Below are 18,979 nucleotides of genomic sequence, written 5' to 3'. Positions count from 1 at the left end.
GACACCCAGACAGGTCATCATAGGGCAGAGCTGGCTGTGACCCACTTGTCACCCATCCCGGGGACTGAGGCTGCAGCACTGGCCCTGCCCGGCTTCCTTCTGCTCAGCCCCAGCTTGGGCCAAATAAGGCACCATGAGGGGCAAAGGAGTCTCAGGAGCGTCTGGTGTTCAGAGTCTCCCTGGCCCAGGAGCAGAGATGCGGAGGAGAGCGGAGACAGCGGGGACATGCAGGGTTTGACTGCACCGCTACAGCCACAGTGGGGGAGAAGGCCATCCCCAGAAACCAGTGCAGTGAAGACCCCTCTGGGCGCCTTCGAACATGGGCGCCTGTGACAGCCCAGCTGATTCACAGGCTGGGCGAGGCCTGCGTGTCTGACGGCTCCTGCGACCCTGCGCCACGCACGCGAGGCCCCCGCGCCCTCTTCCCACCTCTCATGGTGATGCCTGAGATATCTGGATAGTGTGTCCCAAATTCACATTTCCCCGGAACCATGGATGGGACCTTATTTGGAAATAGGGTCATTGACAATGTAATCAAGCCAAGATGAGGCCATGGAGTAGGGCAGACCCTGATCCAATGACTGTCCTTATAAGAGGACACAGAGACACAGGCCCGGGGCAGGAGGCCGGGGAGGGAGGAGGCCTGGCAGGGGAGGAGGCCTGTGGGGAGGAGGCTGGGGAGGGAGGAGGCCTGGAGTAGAGCCGTGCAGCTGCAAGCCCAGGAACACCCGGGGCCCCCAGGAGCTGAAAGGGGCAGGAAGCCGCCTCCTCTAGAGCCTCTGGAGGGAGCTCAGCCCTGCCAACCCCTGGATTTCAGTCTTCTGGCCTCCAGCGCGCTAAGAGAGCACACGCACAATGCTTCAGCGTGGCAGAGCATGTGAGTGATGACTGAAGCCATCAGAGTTCATGGTAATTTGCTACAGTAGCCCCACGAAGCTGCCGCGACAGGCCACAGCTCTTCCACCTTGAGGCCCAGGCACAGGGAGATTGGATACCTGGACTTTGTACACCTTGTCCTCTGCTCTGTCCCTTCTAGAGCCGGCAGGCCCTGCCCTACCCATTTCCCACGGAAGAGCCGGGCACTGTGCCCCTCACCCTTGCCCACTTGGCTGGAGTAGTCATGTGCTCTGTGGCAGGTGTGGATCTATGGTCTGGGACTAACTCTGGCTGGCTTCAGCAGAAGTGCTGGCCTGGCTCATTCACCAGTTCACACCCTGAGTTTTCCCTTCCAGCTGGCAATGGCCCTTCACGCCCTCGACCCTGACTGGCTCTTCCACTGGCCCCTGAATGCCCCAGAGGGGCCCACACGGATAAGCCCCCAACAATGCCTGACCCCAGCGTCTATCTCCTTCCATATGCCCCACCCTCCCCGGCAAGCACACAGCTCCCAGGAGGCCACGGGAGGACAGCTCCAGGCTATGGGGAGCAGGCCTGGTTTTGGAAAGAAACTGCCCAGCTGGGACAGTGCTGCCCACCCCGCCCAGGCTGGCCTCAGCCCGGACAGGGATGAGACTGGACTCCGCCCGGGCAGGGATGAGGCTGGGCTCTGCCCGGACACGGATGAGGCTGGGCTCTGCCCGGACACGGATGAGGCTGAGCTCCTCCTCGACAAGGATGAGGCTGGGCTCTGCCCGGGCAGGGATGAGGCTGGGCTCTGCAGGGCCATCATGTCCCCTCGTTTGTCAGGGAGTTTGGGCAGACGCTGCCCCTGAGCTCCCCTGGCTGCTGTGGCTGGGACTGGGAGCACAGCCTTGGAAGACACCACCACTGACCCCTGCTGCTTTCTTCATGCCCACTACCCATCACACCCACCCACCCTCAACCAACTCTGCTGCTTAACAATTAAAGAAACTAAGGCTCGGAGAGGAGAGGTACCTTGGCCCTTGCTGCAGGAGGAAACAACTGTGGCCTAGTCCAGCTCAGACAGGCTCTCCTGGGCAGCTCTGTGGGCAGCAGCCTGTCCTCTCCAGGCAGAGCAGAGATGGGACCCCCTTCGAGGATGCTCCTCTGCTCTGCCTTCATCCAACATGCATTTATTGAGCACCTACTATGTGCCAAATCAGGATGCTTCTCTCCAGGCTGGTGTCCCTGGACAATAAACCGCACACGCTGCACCTCGGTTTCCGCAGCCCTGAAATAGGGAAATGAGTCGGCTTGAGGAGCTGTCAGGAGGATTCAGGGAAGCAGAACGTCTGTGCCCGGGAAATGATATTTCCCTTCCAGAGGCCTTGGCTTCCTTGTCTGTAACGTGGGGACTTAAACCCCACAAGGTTGCCACAAATGAGCCCTCAACTGATGCTCACCTGTGATGCTTGGGGCCTTCTCACTTCCTGGGTGATGAGCAAGAAATCGCCTGCTTAGACTCTGATTCTAGTATAGAGGCCCAGCTTCCACCCGCTCCCCAGCAGACAGAGATCCTGGCTGGCCTTCCCAGGCCATGCATTGTGGTGGGATTGAGGGGATGCTTGGACAGCTCTGCGTCCCACCTGGGGTCCTGGGCGAGGGGGAGCGTTATTTCCAAGAAGACGAGGGTCCCCTTCACGGGTCTCCCTGAATATCCAGTACCCGCCACAGGTGGGTCCCGCCAGCCGGCCGACCTTTGATCGTGCATCCGTGTGTTTTCAATGGCATGCGATGGCGCTCCTGGGTGGTCTTGTCCTTCAGCACCCCGGGAGAACAGTGAGCCCCTTCCCCTCCCACAGTCTAGGGGGCGTTCTCCCCTTCCTGGACCCTCTGCCCCAAGTCCTCCCTCCGTCTTTACCAATATGGCCTCCTGCAACAGGGGCTGCAATGCAACTTTAGCGAGCGCCCCACTGCATGCTACGGCTGTTTTCATACATGACCTCAGGCCATTCTCATAAGAAATCTAGACAGATTGATTTATTCCCCCATTTTTGGAGGTGCCAACATGTCTCAAAGAACTCATCCCTGAGGGAGTGTTGGCAGGTTGGGGACCCTAGGAGCTTGTCCTGTAAAAATTGGGTGGGGATAACGGCCCTTCCTATTCTCTCAGGGTCCTGATGTTTGCAGCTTTCCCTGCACAGTTCATTCCTGCTCCGGCCACCCTGGGCACATAAAATCCTTCATGACTTTTGCCCACTTTCATGCCCCTGGAGGCCGTGGTCTGGGACAGAACAGGATGGTCCTGCCTTTTCCTATAGCTGCAGGACCTCCTGTGGCCTTTACGGGGAGGAGGAGCGAGGGAGGAAGGGAGTCCGGCCACTATGCATGCTGCCTGCACTCTGTTTGTGGTATGAACCCTTTGTGTGCATGTGGCCAGAACCCACAGAGCAGCGGGGGGCCATCAGTGCAGGGGTGAGGGCGGCCCTTACTCCTTACACAGAGGTTAAGCGCCTTCTCCAGGCCTCAGCTTGCCCAGCCGAGAGATAGGAGTGCTATCCATCTGGGAGCCTTGAATGAGCGTATCTCTGCAGGGTGCCAAGCCCTCACCCCGGCTGTCATGAGCATTGGTTAGGCCCCAGAGATGACCCAGCCTTCATCCCCCACCCACAGGTGGGGCATTTTATCCCAGAAGGATAATGACAGAATTCACAACCAGGTGCTATAACCTTTTAAGTTATTTTTAAAGCATCAGAACAGTTCCTCCAGACCCCCTGGTTCACAGTGCTGCATCTTCAGATAGCTTCCCAATCCCAGTGGCATACAAATAATTCAAACTGCAGGAGCGGGAACACGCCAGCAGGTCAGAATGAGAGTCCCTCTGCAAGGGTCTGTGCGGGAGCTGCCCTGCGCGAGTGTCGCACAGCCACAGGCTCAGCTTTCGGCCACCCTGTCCTTCCTGGATAACTGTTTTGTCCGAATCTGCCCAAAGGACACCTCTAACCTAGCCAGAGGCACCTTTTGGGACACTTTCCTGGCACCAGTCACTTTCACTTGCCTCCCTTTCCCCAAGTGCAGCCCAGGTCCTGGGCTTGGGTGAGAGGTGGAGTGGGGGCTCCCAGAGCCTTTCCCGGCTGCAGGGTTCCACCCTCACAGCGTGGCCCACTTGTTCCTCATTACCTGCAAAGTAATATCTAGGCCCCATCGGCGCCTCTTTCCTAAGACCCAGAATGAACTAGATGGCAACTATTTCTCATAGTATCAGCTGAGGGTTTAGGTTTCATAAAAGGCAGGGCTTCAGGGACATGGAGGGGGTTAATTCATCAACCAGACCAGGCTCTCTGCTCTGCCCCAGCTCAGAACAGCGGGGAGACTGAGGCCTCCCGGGGGTCTCTGTGGCCAGTGGAGCCCCAGTGCCATGTTTCTGCGCAGAGCCTCACAGCTCCGGAGCCGCCAGCCCGGGTTCCAACGCCGGCCCCTCTAGGAGGTGGCCTGAAGCTGTGCTGCCCTAGGCGGGCCCCTTGCCTCAGCCTCAGTTTCCTTGTCTGTGAAAGGGGGCTTTGGCGAGGAGGAAATGGGGCAATACAAGGTCGCATCTGGGCCTGGCCTGCAGTGGGCGCTCCGTATACACCCGTGGCTGCTGCTGCCGTGCCTTTCATGATGCCACAGGTCACAGGAGAGAGTGAGGATGCTCTCAGGGATCCAGAAGTTGCCCCTAAAAAGGCATTTCTTAAGTGAGAGAAGACCCTCAGACGCTGTTGAAGAGAACAATGCACCAGGCACAGTCTGGACAGCCATGTTGAAGGAAGATCCCAGTGTGTTGAGTTGGAGCTCTCCAGTGTTGAGACTGTCCAAGTGGCATCCATCAGGAGACAGACGGCAAGTGAGACCCTCATCCCAATCACAGGTGCCCTGGAGCCAAGACCTCTCACAGCCGGGGCCACCATGCAGGTCCACAGGATTCCTCTGTTGGAAACAGCGCCTGCAGAAGCGGGCGGACGCGGCAGAGTCACAGCCGTACCCGGGGACCTTCCCCTGTCCTTGGTGGGTGTTGCCACTAGCAGCTAGGAGGTGTCTCAGGCCGAGAGCTCAAGCCCCATTTCCCCACTCCTCTGAGAAAGAATGACCTGGGGCTTCTGACCCCCATGCGCAGAGAAGAAAGCAGATGGGATTGTGAGCCCAGACCCAGGGGCCCGGCTGGAATGAAGGCCTGGCAGCGAAGTGGCAGGAATGCAGGATGGAACCAGCCTGGCTGCTCCCTCAACGAGCGGGCCTTATGGGAGCACAGGGAGGCAGGGTCCCTGGGGGAAGGTCCAGGCAAAGACAGAGGGAGGCCCCATGCTCAGCCTGCAGAGGCTTAGGGTTTCATCAAACAAAGACAATAGTGTCTGCCTCTTGGGACTGTTCCGGAGAGTGGAGGCAAATGCGAGGTCACAGATGTAATTCAAGCATGGACCGCCGCAGGCTCGCCTGGCTCAGAGGTGCCCCGTGGAGCCGAATCTTCAAATATCAGCCTCAGACACTCAGACCCAGCTGTCATGTCCTCAGAAATACCCTACAAAACCTTTCTCAACACCACCCTAGAACGGGGTTGTCCTTTCAGCTCATGATGGGCCACCCCCAAGTATCCAGCCCCAGTTGGGGATGCTCAGACGGGGACCAGACTGGAGCAGCGTGCATCACCTCCCCCACCCAGATGCTTGGCCTCTGGTAACATGGCCAGAGCACCACAAGCTGGACTGGAGAAGGCCCAGGGAAGAGCAGGCTGGGCCTACCTTCTGGGTGGTCTTTGGAGCCTAAGTGTGTGGTACTGAGGAATGGAGTGGAAGGCACTCAGGCAGCAGCCCTCCCAAAGAGGGAGAAAGCGGGGCACCTGAGTGCCATTCTGAGTGATGGGCACACAGCAGTGACTGCTGACTACAAGGAGGGAGAAGGAACAGCACAAACAAGCTGTGTGACCTTGAGCAAGTTACTCAACCTCCCTGTGCCTCGGCTTTCTATTCTGTAAAACGGGGTGGACCTGGCCTACCAGGCTGTGTATGCATAGCTTCCAGCACACATGGGTGCGCCCTAAGTGGCCAGCCTCCCTATTCTCTCTTCCGCCACTTCCCCCACCCACCTAGGCTGTGATGGGCCAACCTTGCTCATCCCGTGGGCTCTGAGCTGGGCCTGCTGACTCGTTATTTCTCTGAGTCGTCACCTGTACTAGGGAGCAAACGCCCTGTGGCCCAGCGATGGAAAGTTGGGTTTCTGCAGCGCAGAACTCTCACACGGTCAGGCTGGGAGAAAACCAGGGAGAAGACAGACAGCTGCAGATGCAGCCACCTGACCACAGATCATTCCGCAAAACATAATGCAAGGACCAGTGTGGGGCCGTGGAAGGGCTCCCAACCCTGCTGTGGACCTGGGCCTCCTTCCCTGTCCATCAACATGGGCCATGGTGGGTCAACCGCAGCGACTCAGGCAGTGCAGCTGACAAGTCATAGATCACATGTGGTAGTTGTGGGAATTTTCGCGCCAAAGCCCACAGAGTACCTGTGCAGGGCCAGGCTCGGTGCCCGGGGCAGCCTCACTCTGATCCCCAGCAAGGGCAGGAGAGGGGTCTCTGTGCCCATGGTACAGGTAGGAACAGAGTCCAGAGGGGACATGATTTGCACAGTAGGACGAGGCCTAATGAAGGTGGTTTTCTCTCCCTTCCCTCCTCTTCCCGCCACAGGGTCTTTGGCCACATCAGCTTCCGCTCCGACTGGGAGCTGGTCAAGGTGGACTTCCGGCCCTCATTCTCCAGGCAGTGTGGCGAGGAGGACTATAGCTCCTGGGACCTCTCCAACCTGCAGGTGGGCCGGGATGAGGCTGGGATCGGGCAGGTGGGGTGCACACTGCAAATGCAGGCCCACTCTGCCTGCCAAAGTCCTCCCCTGCAAGGCCGCAGGGCGCCTCCCCGCCTCCCCGCCTCCAAGAAGTCTTCAGGGAATCCCCAGCACCTTTAGATATCCAGGCCTCCTGTGGGCTTTTCTAGACCCTTCTCGGTCATGGAGCTACCTGGGCTGAGGGTCCTCAGCCACACCCGGGGAGTGTGGGGCCACAGGCTCTACCCCAGCCCATGGAGTTCACTGTGCTTGGGGTTCAGGATGTTCAGGTCTTAGGAAGGTAACACAGGCCTGTACCATACATGACAGTGGGGTCTGGGTGTGGAGTGGGGTCTGGGGCGAGCCCACCCTGTAATCCAGACACATAACTGTTTCTATAGCAAATGTGTAATATGGACACTAAGCTGAGTATAAAGGCCATCAGTGCCCCCTCTGTGGTTCCAATCAGGCTGTGCTGCAGGCGGTGTGGTGGGGAAGCCTGGGATTTCAGAGTGTGGGGGCCTGGAACTGCTGGGGGGTGGGTGGCCCTGATGAAGAAATGACTTAATGGCACTTGTTAAAGTGTGGGGTTGAAGACTTTACTCAGGGCCATCATGGTGGGTACAGGGACCCTCTCAAAGGAGAGACTGGGCTCAACTTGAATTCAGCGTGGGCAAATGGGAGTTCAGAGCCAGGGTCAGTGGGTGGAAACTGACTAAGAGGAAACACCAGGCATCAGAGGATTTGACATCACCTGGGGCCAGCAGGGGATGAGGAACCTATCGGATAGGGAGGGTGATCAGATATCGAGGATGGGCGGCGCTTGCCAAACTGCCTTAGCAGGGTGCATTGCTGAAGCTGGACTTCACAAGGAAGTGCTCAGATGGGCCTAGGAGGAGGTTTAGGAGCCTGAATACAGGCCCCGCCCCTATTACTGTCACAGCAGCTGTTGCAGGGAGATGGAGTGGGCCTGTCCTGTCCTGATTGTCCCCGAGGACCCACTGTGTGCTGTGAGCCCTCAAGGCCGTGGCTCGGCCCAGCTCCTGCACAGCGCCTGAGAGGACAAGGGGAACCTCAAAAGGGCGGTACTTCCAGCAGCTCTGCGACCCTTCGGGCCCAGCCAGGGCTGCACACAGGAGGGGCTCAGTGAATGCCCGTGGGTTGGGATGAGAGGGAGGCTTCCCCAACTTGACCACAGACATGCCACGCCTCATTCTGGGCCTCAGTTTCCCCATCTGTAACCTGAGCCGTCAGCCATCTTCACGCTCTGGCAGGCTCAGTGGCACAAGCCCATGTAGAACAGTTAACCTGTCTCTGGCAGCTCCTCACCCTGATGTTCCTGCTGCAGGGCGACCGCTGCATCATGGGTCAGCAGAGAAGTTTCCGGAAGAGAAAGTCCACGTCCTGGTGCATCAAGGGGAGGAGCTTCACCTCGGCGCTCACGTCCCGCGTGTGCGAGTGCCGGGACTCAGACTTCCTGTGGTGAGCGACAGGCTCCTCGCCGCAGGGCCTCAGGTGCTGCTTGAGCATCCTCACAGCATGGCGGCCGCTTCCCCCAGAGTGAGGGAGGAAGCCTCAGCACCTTCTATAACCTGGCGTGAGAGTCGCACACCACCACGTCTGCCTCATTCTATCTGTTAGAACTGAGTCACCAAGACCAGCCCACACTCCAGGAAGGAGCTTTAAGGAATTTGTGGTGCATTTTTAAACCCTCTCAGTGGCTGCTCACAGGCAGGAGGAGAAAGTGAGGAACAGGTCAGGGCATTGTGGGGACATACTGCACCCACCCCCACCCTTCTCCATCCAGGGACTCTGCTGAAAGCCACCCGACCTGTCCCCTGTTGTTCTCAAAAGCTGCCTATGACTGCCCAGCACCCACAGGACAATTTGGCTGACAGCTCACCCACCTGCCACCCACCTCACCCCTCCTCATCCTGCCCCCTGGCATTCCAGCCTCCTCCACCTGTGCTGGTGCTGCTCAGGCTAGGCCCTGCCAGCAGTGCCTCTCCCTCTCTTTCCCTACCTGTCTCTGTCCATCCTTTGAGATTTGCTCACCTCCTCCAGGCAGCCCTCCAGGTTTCTCTGAGTTCCCAGCATCCCTTTGCCTCTCTTGTTACCCTGTGTTGCCCTCTGGGATGGAGCTGTGGATGCTCCTTCATGTCCTCACAGATGGGTGCATAGCAGGCCCTTGGCATGAGGTTCCCTTCCCAGCTCCCCCAGATTCCACCCCAACCCTGGCTGACTCCTGTTCCCACCTGTGCCTGTCACCTACCACTGTTCTTCCCTCCTCCCAGCGACTACGGATTTGAGCGCTCCCCCTCCTCAGAGTCCAACATCAACAAGTGCTCTGCCAACTTCTGGTTTAATCCATTGTCCCCGCCTGATGACTGTGCCCTGGGCCAGACCTACACCAGCAGCCTTGGGTGAGTGTGGGTGCGGGCCTCTCCCTGCCTAAATCCCGGGGGCAGAGCTGCGGTGCAGTCCCGATACCATGCTGGTGCCTGCAGCTCCCAAGTGGAGTCGGGGAAAGAGAGGTCAAAGTTGAGGATGCCCTGCACTCACAGCACAGAACCTGGCTGCGGGGCTCGTGTGAGTCACCAGACATCATGAGTGAATGACCTTAGCTCCCAGGCCAAAGGAGCCCATAGGGTTCTCCCATCTGAGCCCATGTGGGTCAGTGCCAGGAGAAAGCTGCCTTGAGTTGGCTCCAGACAGAGAACAATAGACAGAAAAGGTCCAAGGCACCCGTGGCTCACACCTGCTGCAGCACGTCTTCCCCTGGTCTTTCTGAGCCTCTGCAGTGCTAGGACCCTTCCCCATTTACCAGTGCCCAGTAAACCAGGCCCTCCCTATTCACCAAGGCTTGGGTGCTGGAGGTGCTCCTGCTGCCTGCAGGTCTCAGCTTAAATGGCACTTCCTCCAGGAAGCCTTCCCTGACCACCCACCCCTGACCCTGAGCTTGCCTCTATCACAGTACAAATCCCAGTTATTGTCATCACCCACCTAATTGTCCTCCTTGCTGAACTGTAAGCTCCACAACACACAGTAGGTGTTCCTTCAGTCTGTGGTATGCTGAGCACAAGCTGTGCACGAAGGGACAGCATCACCAAATGCAAGCAGTTAGGATACATTTCCTCCACCAGAGGCTGGGCATATTGCTATGAAGGATTCAGTTCATGTAAAATGTTAGGTACATAAGAGCTGTGAGCCTTCATCTTTAGGAGGTCCCAAACATGCTCCATCAGGAAGTCCCAGTTTCCCCATTTCTCTTGGAGAACATTTTCAGACAGGAAGACAAAAGCCCATGGGCTTGTCAGAAAATCTCCATTACTTTCCCTGAGGGAACATGAGGAAACAGGAGGTAGGACCAGAAACTGCAGGCTTTGGCCTCACCAGCCTATCTCCTGCCACCCACCCACCCATCCATGCATCACTCATTCATCCCCCATCTACCCATTTATCCACCCATCATCCAGTTAGCCATCATCTGTTCATTCATCCATCCATCCATTCATTCATCCATCCATCTTTCCATTCATCCTTCCATTCTCCCAGGCATTCAGCTACTGTCAATGCACCCCTCTATCCATCCATGTACCCATCCATCCATTCATCTATCCATCCACCATCCATCTATTCATTCACCATCCATCAATCCATCATCCATCCATTCACCTATCCCTCTATCTACCCATCAATTCATCCACTCTTCACCCACCCATCCATCCATCATCCATTCATCCATCTACCCATCCATCTATCCATCCACCATCTATCTATTCATTCACTCACCATCCATCAATCCATCAATCTACTTATCTATCCATCTGTCTCCCCATGCACCCATGCATCATGAAACTGCAGTGGTTGCAGGGCTTGACAACAGGGACTCTTGTCTGAAGTGTCAGGGCCAGGACCTTGATCAAGGCAAAGGATTCCACGTCATACCATCTGCACACTGCAGGTGCCGCGGGTGGGTAGCCCTTAGAGAAGGGTATTTTCTTTCAAAGCACTAATCAAATGGGCTTGTGCATGATCAACTTCTGAATGCTTATTTAACGGCAGAGCCATCTGTGAGAATTCGGCCCTGAGGGCAAGAGGGGCATCAGCCTTGGGGAGACAGGTACCCCCAGCACCTTGGCAGCAATGCTGCTTTCACAGGCTCATAGTGTCGCCTGAGGGAGCTTCACAAGTAGCAAGCTGGATGAGGCCCCCCCTTTTAGGGGTGCCTAGGGCCCCTCTCCAGCCTCATGCCACACCTGCTCCCCCTCCAGACTCAGCATCCACCCTGTCGCCTTTGCACATGCTGTTTCAATGGCCTGGGATGCTCTTTCTTCTCCTGCTCACCCTCCCAGTCTCCGCTGAAAGCACCTTTGTCAGGGACCAGGTCCCCAGGGGTGCCCCAGCCAGCACCATCACAGCTGTGGCTTCACTCTGATGTGATCGGCTCAGGTCCGCCTCTGCCTCTCCACTACAGGGTCTGCTCTGCCCAGCATCTAGGGGCTGCATGCAAACACCCCCATTCCCAGTACCTGGCCCATAATAGATGCTCAGTAAATAGGTGTCTCATGAATACGGCGATGAGTCACGAATCGCCCAATCCAGGTCTCTCAAGGGAACAGGGAGACGGATCCCAGGAGGAGGAGTGTGTGCCCATGGTTACGGCCACACTGAGCCAGTGGCGAGGTGGAGGCAGGACCCCAGCCCCTCTCGGGCACTCTGTCCTCCACCTTTCTCGGAAAGACCATGAAATTCCAGCTGCTGCTTAAACACCCCTCTGCAGCACTAACAGGGCCGTTACTATTACTGTGAGTAATGTGATCAGACCACGGAGATGCCAGCACCTCCGAAGCACATCCTGCCACCGTCGGTCCCTCCTCCTCTGAGCCTCAGTGTTCTCATCTCTGAAACGGGGCTGTAACAGCAATTGGGTGGAGTCAGGAGGTGGCTGGGAGTCAGCAAGTAGAGCCCTAGCGGTGGGAAGCCAAACGCCACCTGTGGGTGGCAAGCACATCCCTCCCCAGACTATGGGGCCTCATCCCTCACCACCTGTCTGAAGTGGACCCTGACCCTCTCTTGTCAATCCAGGTACCGGAAAGTGGTGTCCAACGTGTGTGAGGGTGGGGTGGACCTGCAGCAGAGTCCGGCGCAGCTGCAGTGCCCCCTCACGCCGCCCCGGGGCCTGCAGGTCAGCATCCAAGGCGAGGCGGTGGCCGTGCGGCCTGGAGAGGATGTCCTGTTTGTGGTGCGGCAGGAGCAGGTGAGTGAGCACCTCCCAGCAGGCTCCCAGGACTGTCCGGCAGGGGTGGCTCCAACTGGGCACGCAGAGGGCATGGTGAAGGGTGTCTCCTCCGCCTAGAAGTGGCTCAGGGCATTGCCATCAGCCAGCCTGTCCAGACTGCAGGAGGCAGCAGGGGGTTGGAAATCTACTTCCTGGGTCCAGACCAGCATTTACCAGTGAAAGAGACATGAAGGAGAATAGAGTAGGATGTAGGGGGTATCAGGGTCTCCGCAGAGCAGAAGGAGACGTGGTTTCACACATCGGAGGAGGGTGTGTGGTTACTGGCCTTGGTATAAAATGTATTCATTCCCGTGGGTGGCAATACATTTTTTAAGCCTGTAATTATATCGATTTAGTTAATTTGGGATCTTATGAAAAACAGAAAGTTAAAAACACTATTACTTATAATTACACAACCAAAAATAAATCCTGTGTGTGCATGGACAGATACGATATAAATACTCAGACAAACACAGATAGAAATTTCCTTCTAGCCTCCCAGTCTTGCTTTTTTTGCTTTAGAACAAGTGTTATATTTTCTTCTGACGTTAAAAATAATGAATGTTCATTGTAGAACATTTGGAAAACACACACAAAATATCAAGAGTATAAATAGCTCTCCAAAAGCCCCCCAGTCCTCCATGGTAACAACTGTTAGGTTTTTGTATTTCCTTCTAGTCTTTTTAAATTAATTTGTAACGTGCTTATTTTTCTGATTGTTGAATAAACTAATGCTCATTGTAGCAAATTTAAAAACAAAACCTAGAAAAATTTACAAGCATTGCAGAAAATTCAAGATGACAGAAAAGGGCAAAGGAGAGTTCGATGCCTCCGTGTCGCACCCGGAGGGTGAGTGCCTAGGACCCTGGGCGCTCTCCCGGCACGCAGCTTTCCTGGGCACTTGTTTCTTTGGTGAACGGTACGGGGGATGAAGCAAGTACAATGGTGTGTGTCCTGTTTAAATGTCCTTCAAAATAGGTGGGGTGGGATGTTGGTGACAAAGGTCTTTGGAGCTGGAAAGCAGGGAGCCTGGTCTAACGCAAACAGGGAAACTCCACCTCAAGTGGCATCCTCTTGCCAACCTGCTTTATAGCTAGGGAAACTGAGGCTCGGACAGCGCAGTCACTCTCCCAAGGCCACACGGAATGAGTGGCAGGGCTGGCATTGGGGTCCCTGGCCCCGAGACTCTACGTGAACAGAGACCAAGTTTGGGGCCCCCAGACCTGAGCCGTTCCCTGGTGCAGGTGCGGCTGCTGATGGAGATGGGCCCTGGGACCCACACTTCTCGGAGCCAGGGGCAGCCCTGGGGTGCCTCTGTTCCCAGCAGCATCTTGGGTAGGCAGGAGAACAGAGCTGCTGCCCCGCCTGTCCCGCCTGGACCCTCAGAGTGGACCCCGCTGCGGCTGCCCGTCCAGGGCCAACATCCAGGAAACATGGCCCTCTGCTGCCCCCTAGAGCCTGGCGTCTCCGCAGTGCAGTCGCATCTGCAGTCTCTCTATGGGAGCCAGTCTACCACCTGCCCAGGGGGCCGGGACCCTGGCTGGGATGCTCTGTGGGCAGGAGCTGGAGTTAGTGGAAGCAAGGAGAGTGATCAAAAGATGCTCCTGGTGGGGAGAGTCAACCCCCACCCCACCATGCACCTACTGTCAGGAAGAGGCCACCCACTACGCTAGGGAAACGGGTGGGAGTGTGGGATCCAGGGTAGACGTACATACTCACTGGTACACACGCTCACACATACACACAAACTCACACACAGACACACATACGCTTACACGCTCATGTATTCACTCTCAAACTCGCAGACAGATTTGTACACACCCAAATATACACTCTCTCACACACATAGGCCAACCTACTCTTGCAAACAACACTGGGTTTAGGGGAGTCCGAGTTTTGTAAATATCTTAAGAATTAAAAAGAAGGTCTGATAGAGGCCCCAGGAATAAACCCATGTAAATATGTCCGAGGGATGTTTGAGGTTGGTGCAAAAACAACTCACTGAGCGGGAGGGCTTATTCATCCAATAATAATGAACCTCAACCTCAACCTCACGCCCGACAGACAAATGAACTCAAAATTGCCTAGATTTAAATGTGGCATGTAAAAATCGTAAACCTTTTAGAAAAACCACAGGAGAGAATATCTAGGGCTAGAAGAAGAGTCCTCAGACTTCACACTCAAAGCCAGTCAAAAGGAAAGTTGATAAATTGGGCTTCCTCAGGATTAGCCACTTTCGCTCTGTGGAACAGCCATGTTAAGAAGATGAAAGGCAAGTTACAGAGTGAGAGAAAATATTTGCAAACCACGTGTCCAACAAGGACCAGTACCTAGACTAGAGGAAGAACACTCAACAGCAAGGAAACAAACCATCCAGTTGGAAAATGAGCAGAAGAACTGAAAAGACGTTTCACCAGGAGAATGGACAGCTGACAGGTAAGCACACAAAAAGAGGGTCAACACCATCAGCCACCAGGGAAGCCCACAGCCAGACATCACTGCACACCTATCAGAATGACTGACATGAAAAACAGCGCCAACACGAAGTACTGGCAAAGATGCAGGGAAGGGCACTGGATCACTCATGCATGGCTGGGGAGACTGGAGAATGCCACAGGTGTTCTGGAAAACACTTCAGCAGTTTCTTAACGAACTCAACATGCAAGGAGCAGAGGACTGAGCACCTGCCCTCGTGGCGGTCATACCAGAGAAATGAAGACTTCTCTTCACACAAAAACCTGTATGTGTCTGTTTATAGCAGTGTCATTCATAAAGGCCAGAAACTCAAACCGCCTGGGGGTCCTGCAATGGGCGAATGTTTGCACAGGCTGGGGTGCACCCATGCTGAGATAACCACACTGCAACGAGAAGGAATCCATTATTAATACCTGCAGCAGGGTCAGGCACAGTGTCTCACGCCTGTGATCGCAGCAGTTTGGGAGGCCGAGGTGGGTGGATCAGCTGAGGTCAGGAGTTCGAGACCAGCCTGGCCAACATGGTGAAACCCTGTCTCTACTAAAAATACAAAACTTAGCCAGGTGTGGTGGTGCATGTCTGTAATCCCAGCTACTTGGGAGGCTGAGGCTCGAGAATCACTTGAACCTGGGAGTCGGAGGTTGTAGTGAGCCAAAATCCCACCACTATACTCCAGCCTGGGCAACGGGGTGAGACACCATCTAAAAAAAAAAAAAAAAAAGGCCGGGCGCGGTGGCTCACGCCTGTAATCCCAACACTTTGGGTGGCCGAGGCGGGTGGATCACGAGGTCAGGAGATCGAGACTCTCCTAGCTAACATGGTGAAACCCCATCTCTACTAAAAATACAAAAAAATTAGCCGGACGTGGTGGCGGGTGCCTGTATTCCTGGCTCCTCGAGAGGCTGAGGCAGAAGAATGGCGTGAACCCGGGGGCCGGAGTTTGCAGTGAGCCAAGAACGCACCACTGCACTCCAGCCTGGGCGACAGAGTGAGACTCTGTCTCAAAAAAAAAAAAAAAACAAAAATACCTGCAGCAACCTGGATGAGCCTCAAGTGGATTATGCCAAGTGAAAAAAGCCACTCCCACGTGATCCCCTGCTGTGCAACTCGTTCACGTGACACTCTTCAAATACAGAAATGGAGAAAGAGAATAGAAATTATCAAAATTATAGAAATGGAGAAAGATTAGTGGTCACCATGGAGGTGGGCTAATGCGGGGAAGTGGGTGTGTCTGCAGAGGACACCCAGTGGGGTCCTAGTGGTGGCTGAATTGTCCTGTCTCCTTCCTGTATCAATGTCAACCTCCTAGTTGTGATACTATCATTTGGCAAGATGTTAGCCTTGGGGAGAGCCAGGCACGGGGCACACGGGGTGGATCTGTATCATTCCGTACAACTACGTAGGAACCTACTATTATCTCAGAAGAAAATGTTTAATTTTTTTAAGCACCAGTAATAATGATGGATCTAAATAAAATATACCAAGATGTGAATGGCAGGTATTATGGTGAGATTTTGTTTTTTTCTTTTATTTGCTATTTTTATTTTATATTATTTTCTACCTTGAGAATATACTACCTTGTATTATAGTATATTATTATGGTATTTTATTTTCTACCTTGAGAATTTGTGGTTAGGAGAAAAAAGGACAAGTTATTTTAACCAAGGAAAATGTTTAAGTAGTTAAATGTGCGTCAGTGCAGCACTTAAAGGCAGAAACACAAGGCCCTGAGAGCTGGCGCCTCACCCAGGGTGAGCGGATCATGGGTCCTGACTCTGGGTCACACATGCCTTCTCCTTCCCAGGATTAGCACAGTAAACCCCTCCCTCCGTGGAAGCAGCTCAGACTCGAGCACTGTCCCTCATCCCCCGCCCCACCCTGAGAGGCTGCCTTTAAACAGAGAGAACCACAAACAGCGAGCAGCCTCCTGGCTCCTGGACTTTGGAGAGCCTCAGTCTTCTAACCTGTCCAATGGGGAGAACAGAGCACCCTGCAGCCTTTTTCCTGGGGACCCCATAACAAATGACCTCATGCTGGGTGGCCTGAACCAATGCAAAGCTCCAAAGGACAATCCATTTTCACCTCCTCCATCTTCCGGGGCTCCCAGCACTCCTTGGCCCCTGGCAGAGTCACTCCTGCCTTTGCCTCCACCTCCACGCAGCCTCCATCTGTGCCCAAATCTCCCTCTCCTTTCTCTTACACAGATGCCTGTCGTTGGATTTAGGGCCCACCCTAATCCAGTATGACCTCATCTTAACTAATGACACCTGTAAAGACCCTATTTCCGAATGGGGTCACATTCTGAGGTTCCTGGTAGACGTGAATTTTGGGGAGACACTAAGCAACCCAATTTACCATGTCTGGAGAAAGTTAAGTGAACAGAATTTACGTAAAAGTTTTCTATCAACTTTCAACATTTGGCTGGTATAAACTGAGAAGATGGCTAAGTGGTTAGTAATCATGCTGTTTCCTTCATCACCACTAGGAAATGGTTTCCTCCTGTCCCTGGTACTGATGAGGGAGGAAGAGGGAAGGGGAGGAGAGGAGGGAGGGAGGGAGGGAGAATGTCATCATGAGCCGTAAAGTCGAAGAAGTTCCTGTTTCCTTCACTCAATCCCCGACTCGGCGAGGAAAATGCTATTATTGGAAGATGGAAGGAGATGGTGGCGAGGCCTCTGTGGGTGACTCGGTGCCGCACAGAGATGGCAGTTCGTGGGAGCTCTTCTCTGCACCCACCCTGCCCCATCTCCGCGTCACTCCTGGTACTGCATGGTCTGAGAAAGAGAAAATTAGGAACCGCAGTCTCCCAGAAGGGAAAATCCTGCTTGGTTTCCAGGCAGGCGGCTTAGGCACGTCCAGATGTGTGCCTCTCCCCTGCCGGAACCCTCCACACTGTGGGAGGCCCCTCACCCTCCTGGCTCCATCGCTGGCACGGGCCTCAGAGGGTCTCCCTGGGGCCCTGACTGCCCCCTTGCTGCTCTCTGATGACACCCTTGGGCCTCTCCCTCTCCCTCTCTGCTGCGGGGTGATTGTTCTGAAATGCCCCTGGGCCACAGTCCCCTGGTTAACCAGCTGCCTTGGCCAGCCCCACACTCCAGGCAGAATCTCCAGGGCAGAACCAGGCCTGCTCCCCTGGGGTCCCCAGAGCCCACTCATTTCAAGGAAAAGAGGGCGGGAATGAATGAATGAGTGAGTGAATGAGCCACTCTGGCCCCTCAGCTTCAAGGCCTGAGTGGCTACATGGTGTTTCCCTGCAGGGCGACGTCCTGACCACCAAGTACCAGGTGGACCTTGGGGACGGCTTCAAGGCCATGTACGTGAACCTTACACTGACCGGGGAGCCCATCCGGCACCGCTATGAGAGCCCCGGCATCTACCGCGTGTCTGTCAGGGCAGAGAACATGGCGGGCCACGATGAGGCAGTGCTCTTTGTCCAGGTCAACTGTAAGTTTATTGCCCCTTTGAGGCCAAGGGTCACTCCCTTTGAGACAGAGAAACTGGCTTTCGGGGAAACACAGGGACTCCCTCGGGACTGCTCTAGGTCCCTGGTACTCAGGACAGTGAACCCAAGGGCAGGGAGGCAGGGAGGCTGTGCTCAAACTCGTACCCCGATGACCCATACAATAGTAGGGCAGTGCTGGGAGCTGGCAGTGATGTTGATGATAGCGGTGGCAGTGGTGGTGGTGATGGTGGTAGTGGTGATACAGGTGGTGATGGTGGTGACGGTGGTGGTGATGATGGTGATAGCAGTGCTGGTGATGGTGGTGATGGTAGTCATGATGATTATAGTGGAGGTGGTAGTGATGGTGACATTGGTGGTGGTGGTGGTGATGGTGGTGATAATTGTGGTGAGGATGGTGATGATGGTAGTGATGGTGGTGGTGATGGTCATGATGGCAGTGATGATGATGGTGGTGGTGATAATGGTGGCAGTGGTGGTGGTGATGGTGGTGATGGTGGTGATGATGGTAACAATAGTGGTAGTAATGGTGATGATGGTGGTGATAGGGTAGTGGTGATGGTGATTGTGGTGATGTTGGTGATGGTGGTGGTGAGGATGGTGATGGTGGTGGTGATGGTGGTGATGGTGATGGTGGTGGTGGTGATGATGGTAACAGTAGTGGTAGTAATGGTGATGATGGTGGTGATAGGGTGGTGGTGTTGGTGATTGTGGTGGTGTTGGTGATGGTGGTGGTGTTGGTGATGGTGGTGGTGAGGGCAGTGATGATAGTGGTGGTGGTGATAGGGTGGTGGTGATGATGGTAACAGTAGTGGTGGGGATAGATGGTGGTGGTGGTGATAGTAATGGCAGGATGGATGGTGGTGATGGTGGTGATGGTGGTGGTCATGGTACTGGTGATGGTGATGGCAGTGATTATGGTGTGGAGGTGGTAGTGATAATGGTGACAGTGGTGGTAGTTGTGATGGTGGTGGTAGTGATGCTGGTGGTGTTGGTGGGGGTGGTGATAGTGGTGGTGGTGATGGTGGTGGTGATGGCAGTGATGATGATGGTGGAAGTGGTGGTGATAATGGT

General features: G+C 55.0%; 1 protein-coding gene across 5 annotated transcripts in view; it reads left to right on the top strand.

Annotated features, from left to right (window-relative positions):
* SORCS2 (sortilin related VPS10 domain containing receptor 2) overlaps nucleotides 1-18,979 on the top strand; it is a 552,142-nt gene that overhangs the window by 515,352 nt on the left and 17,811 nt on the right. For all 5 annotated transcript variants that reach the window (XM_033213659.1, XM_033213661.1, XM_033213658.1 and 2 more), the window contains exons 15-19: nucleotides 6,557-6,677; nucleotides 8,038-8,171; nucleotides 8,984-9,112; nucleotides 11,778-11,949; nucleotides 17,703-17,889. In XM_033213659.1, coding sequence (XP_033069550.1) covers nucleotides 6,557-6,677; nucleotides 8,038-8,171; nucleotides 8,984-9,112; nucleotides 11,778-11,949; nucleotides 17,703-17,889 — 743 coding nt within the window. The remainder of the gene's footprint in view (nucleotides 1-6,556; nucleotides 6,678-8,037; nucleotides 8,172-8,983; nucleotides 9,113-11,777; nucleotides 11,950-17,702; nucleotides 17,890-18,979) is intronic.

Source organism: Trachypithecus francoisi, unplaced genomic scaffold (genome assembly GCF_009764315.1).
Source record: "Trachypithecus francoisi isolate TF-2019V2 unplaced genomic scaffold, Tfra_2.0 Lachesis_group1, whole genome shotgun sequence".
In the NCBI taxonomy this organism is placed as follows: Eukaryota; Metazoa; Chordata; class Mammalia; order Primates; family Cercopithecidae; genus Trachypithecus; species Trachypithecus francoisi.
Note: the sequence above shows the minus strand (reverse complement) of the source record. Positions and strands in the feature narration are given on the sequence as shown.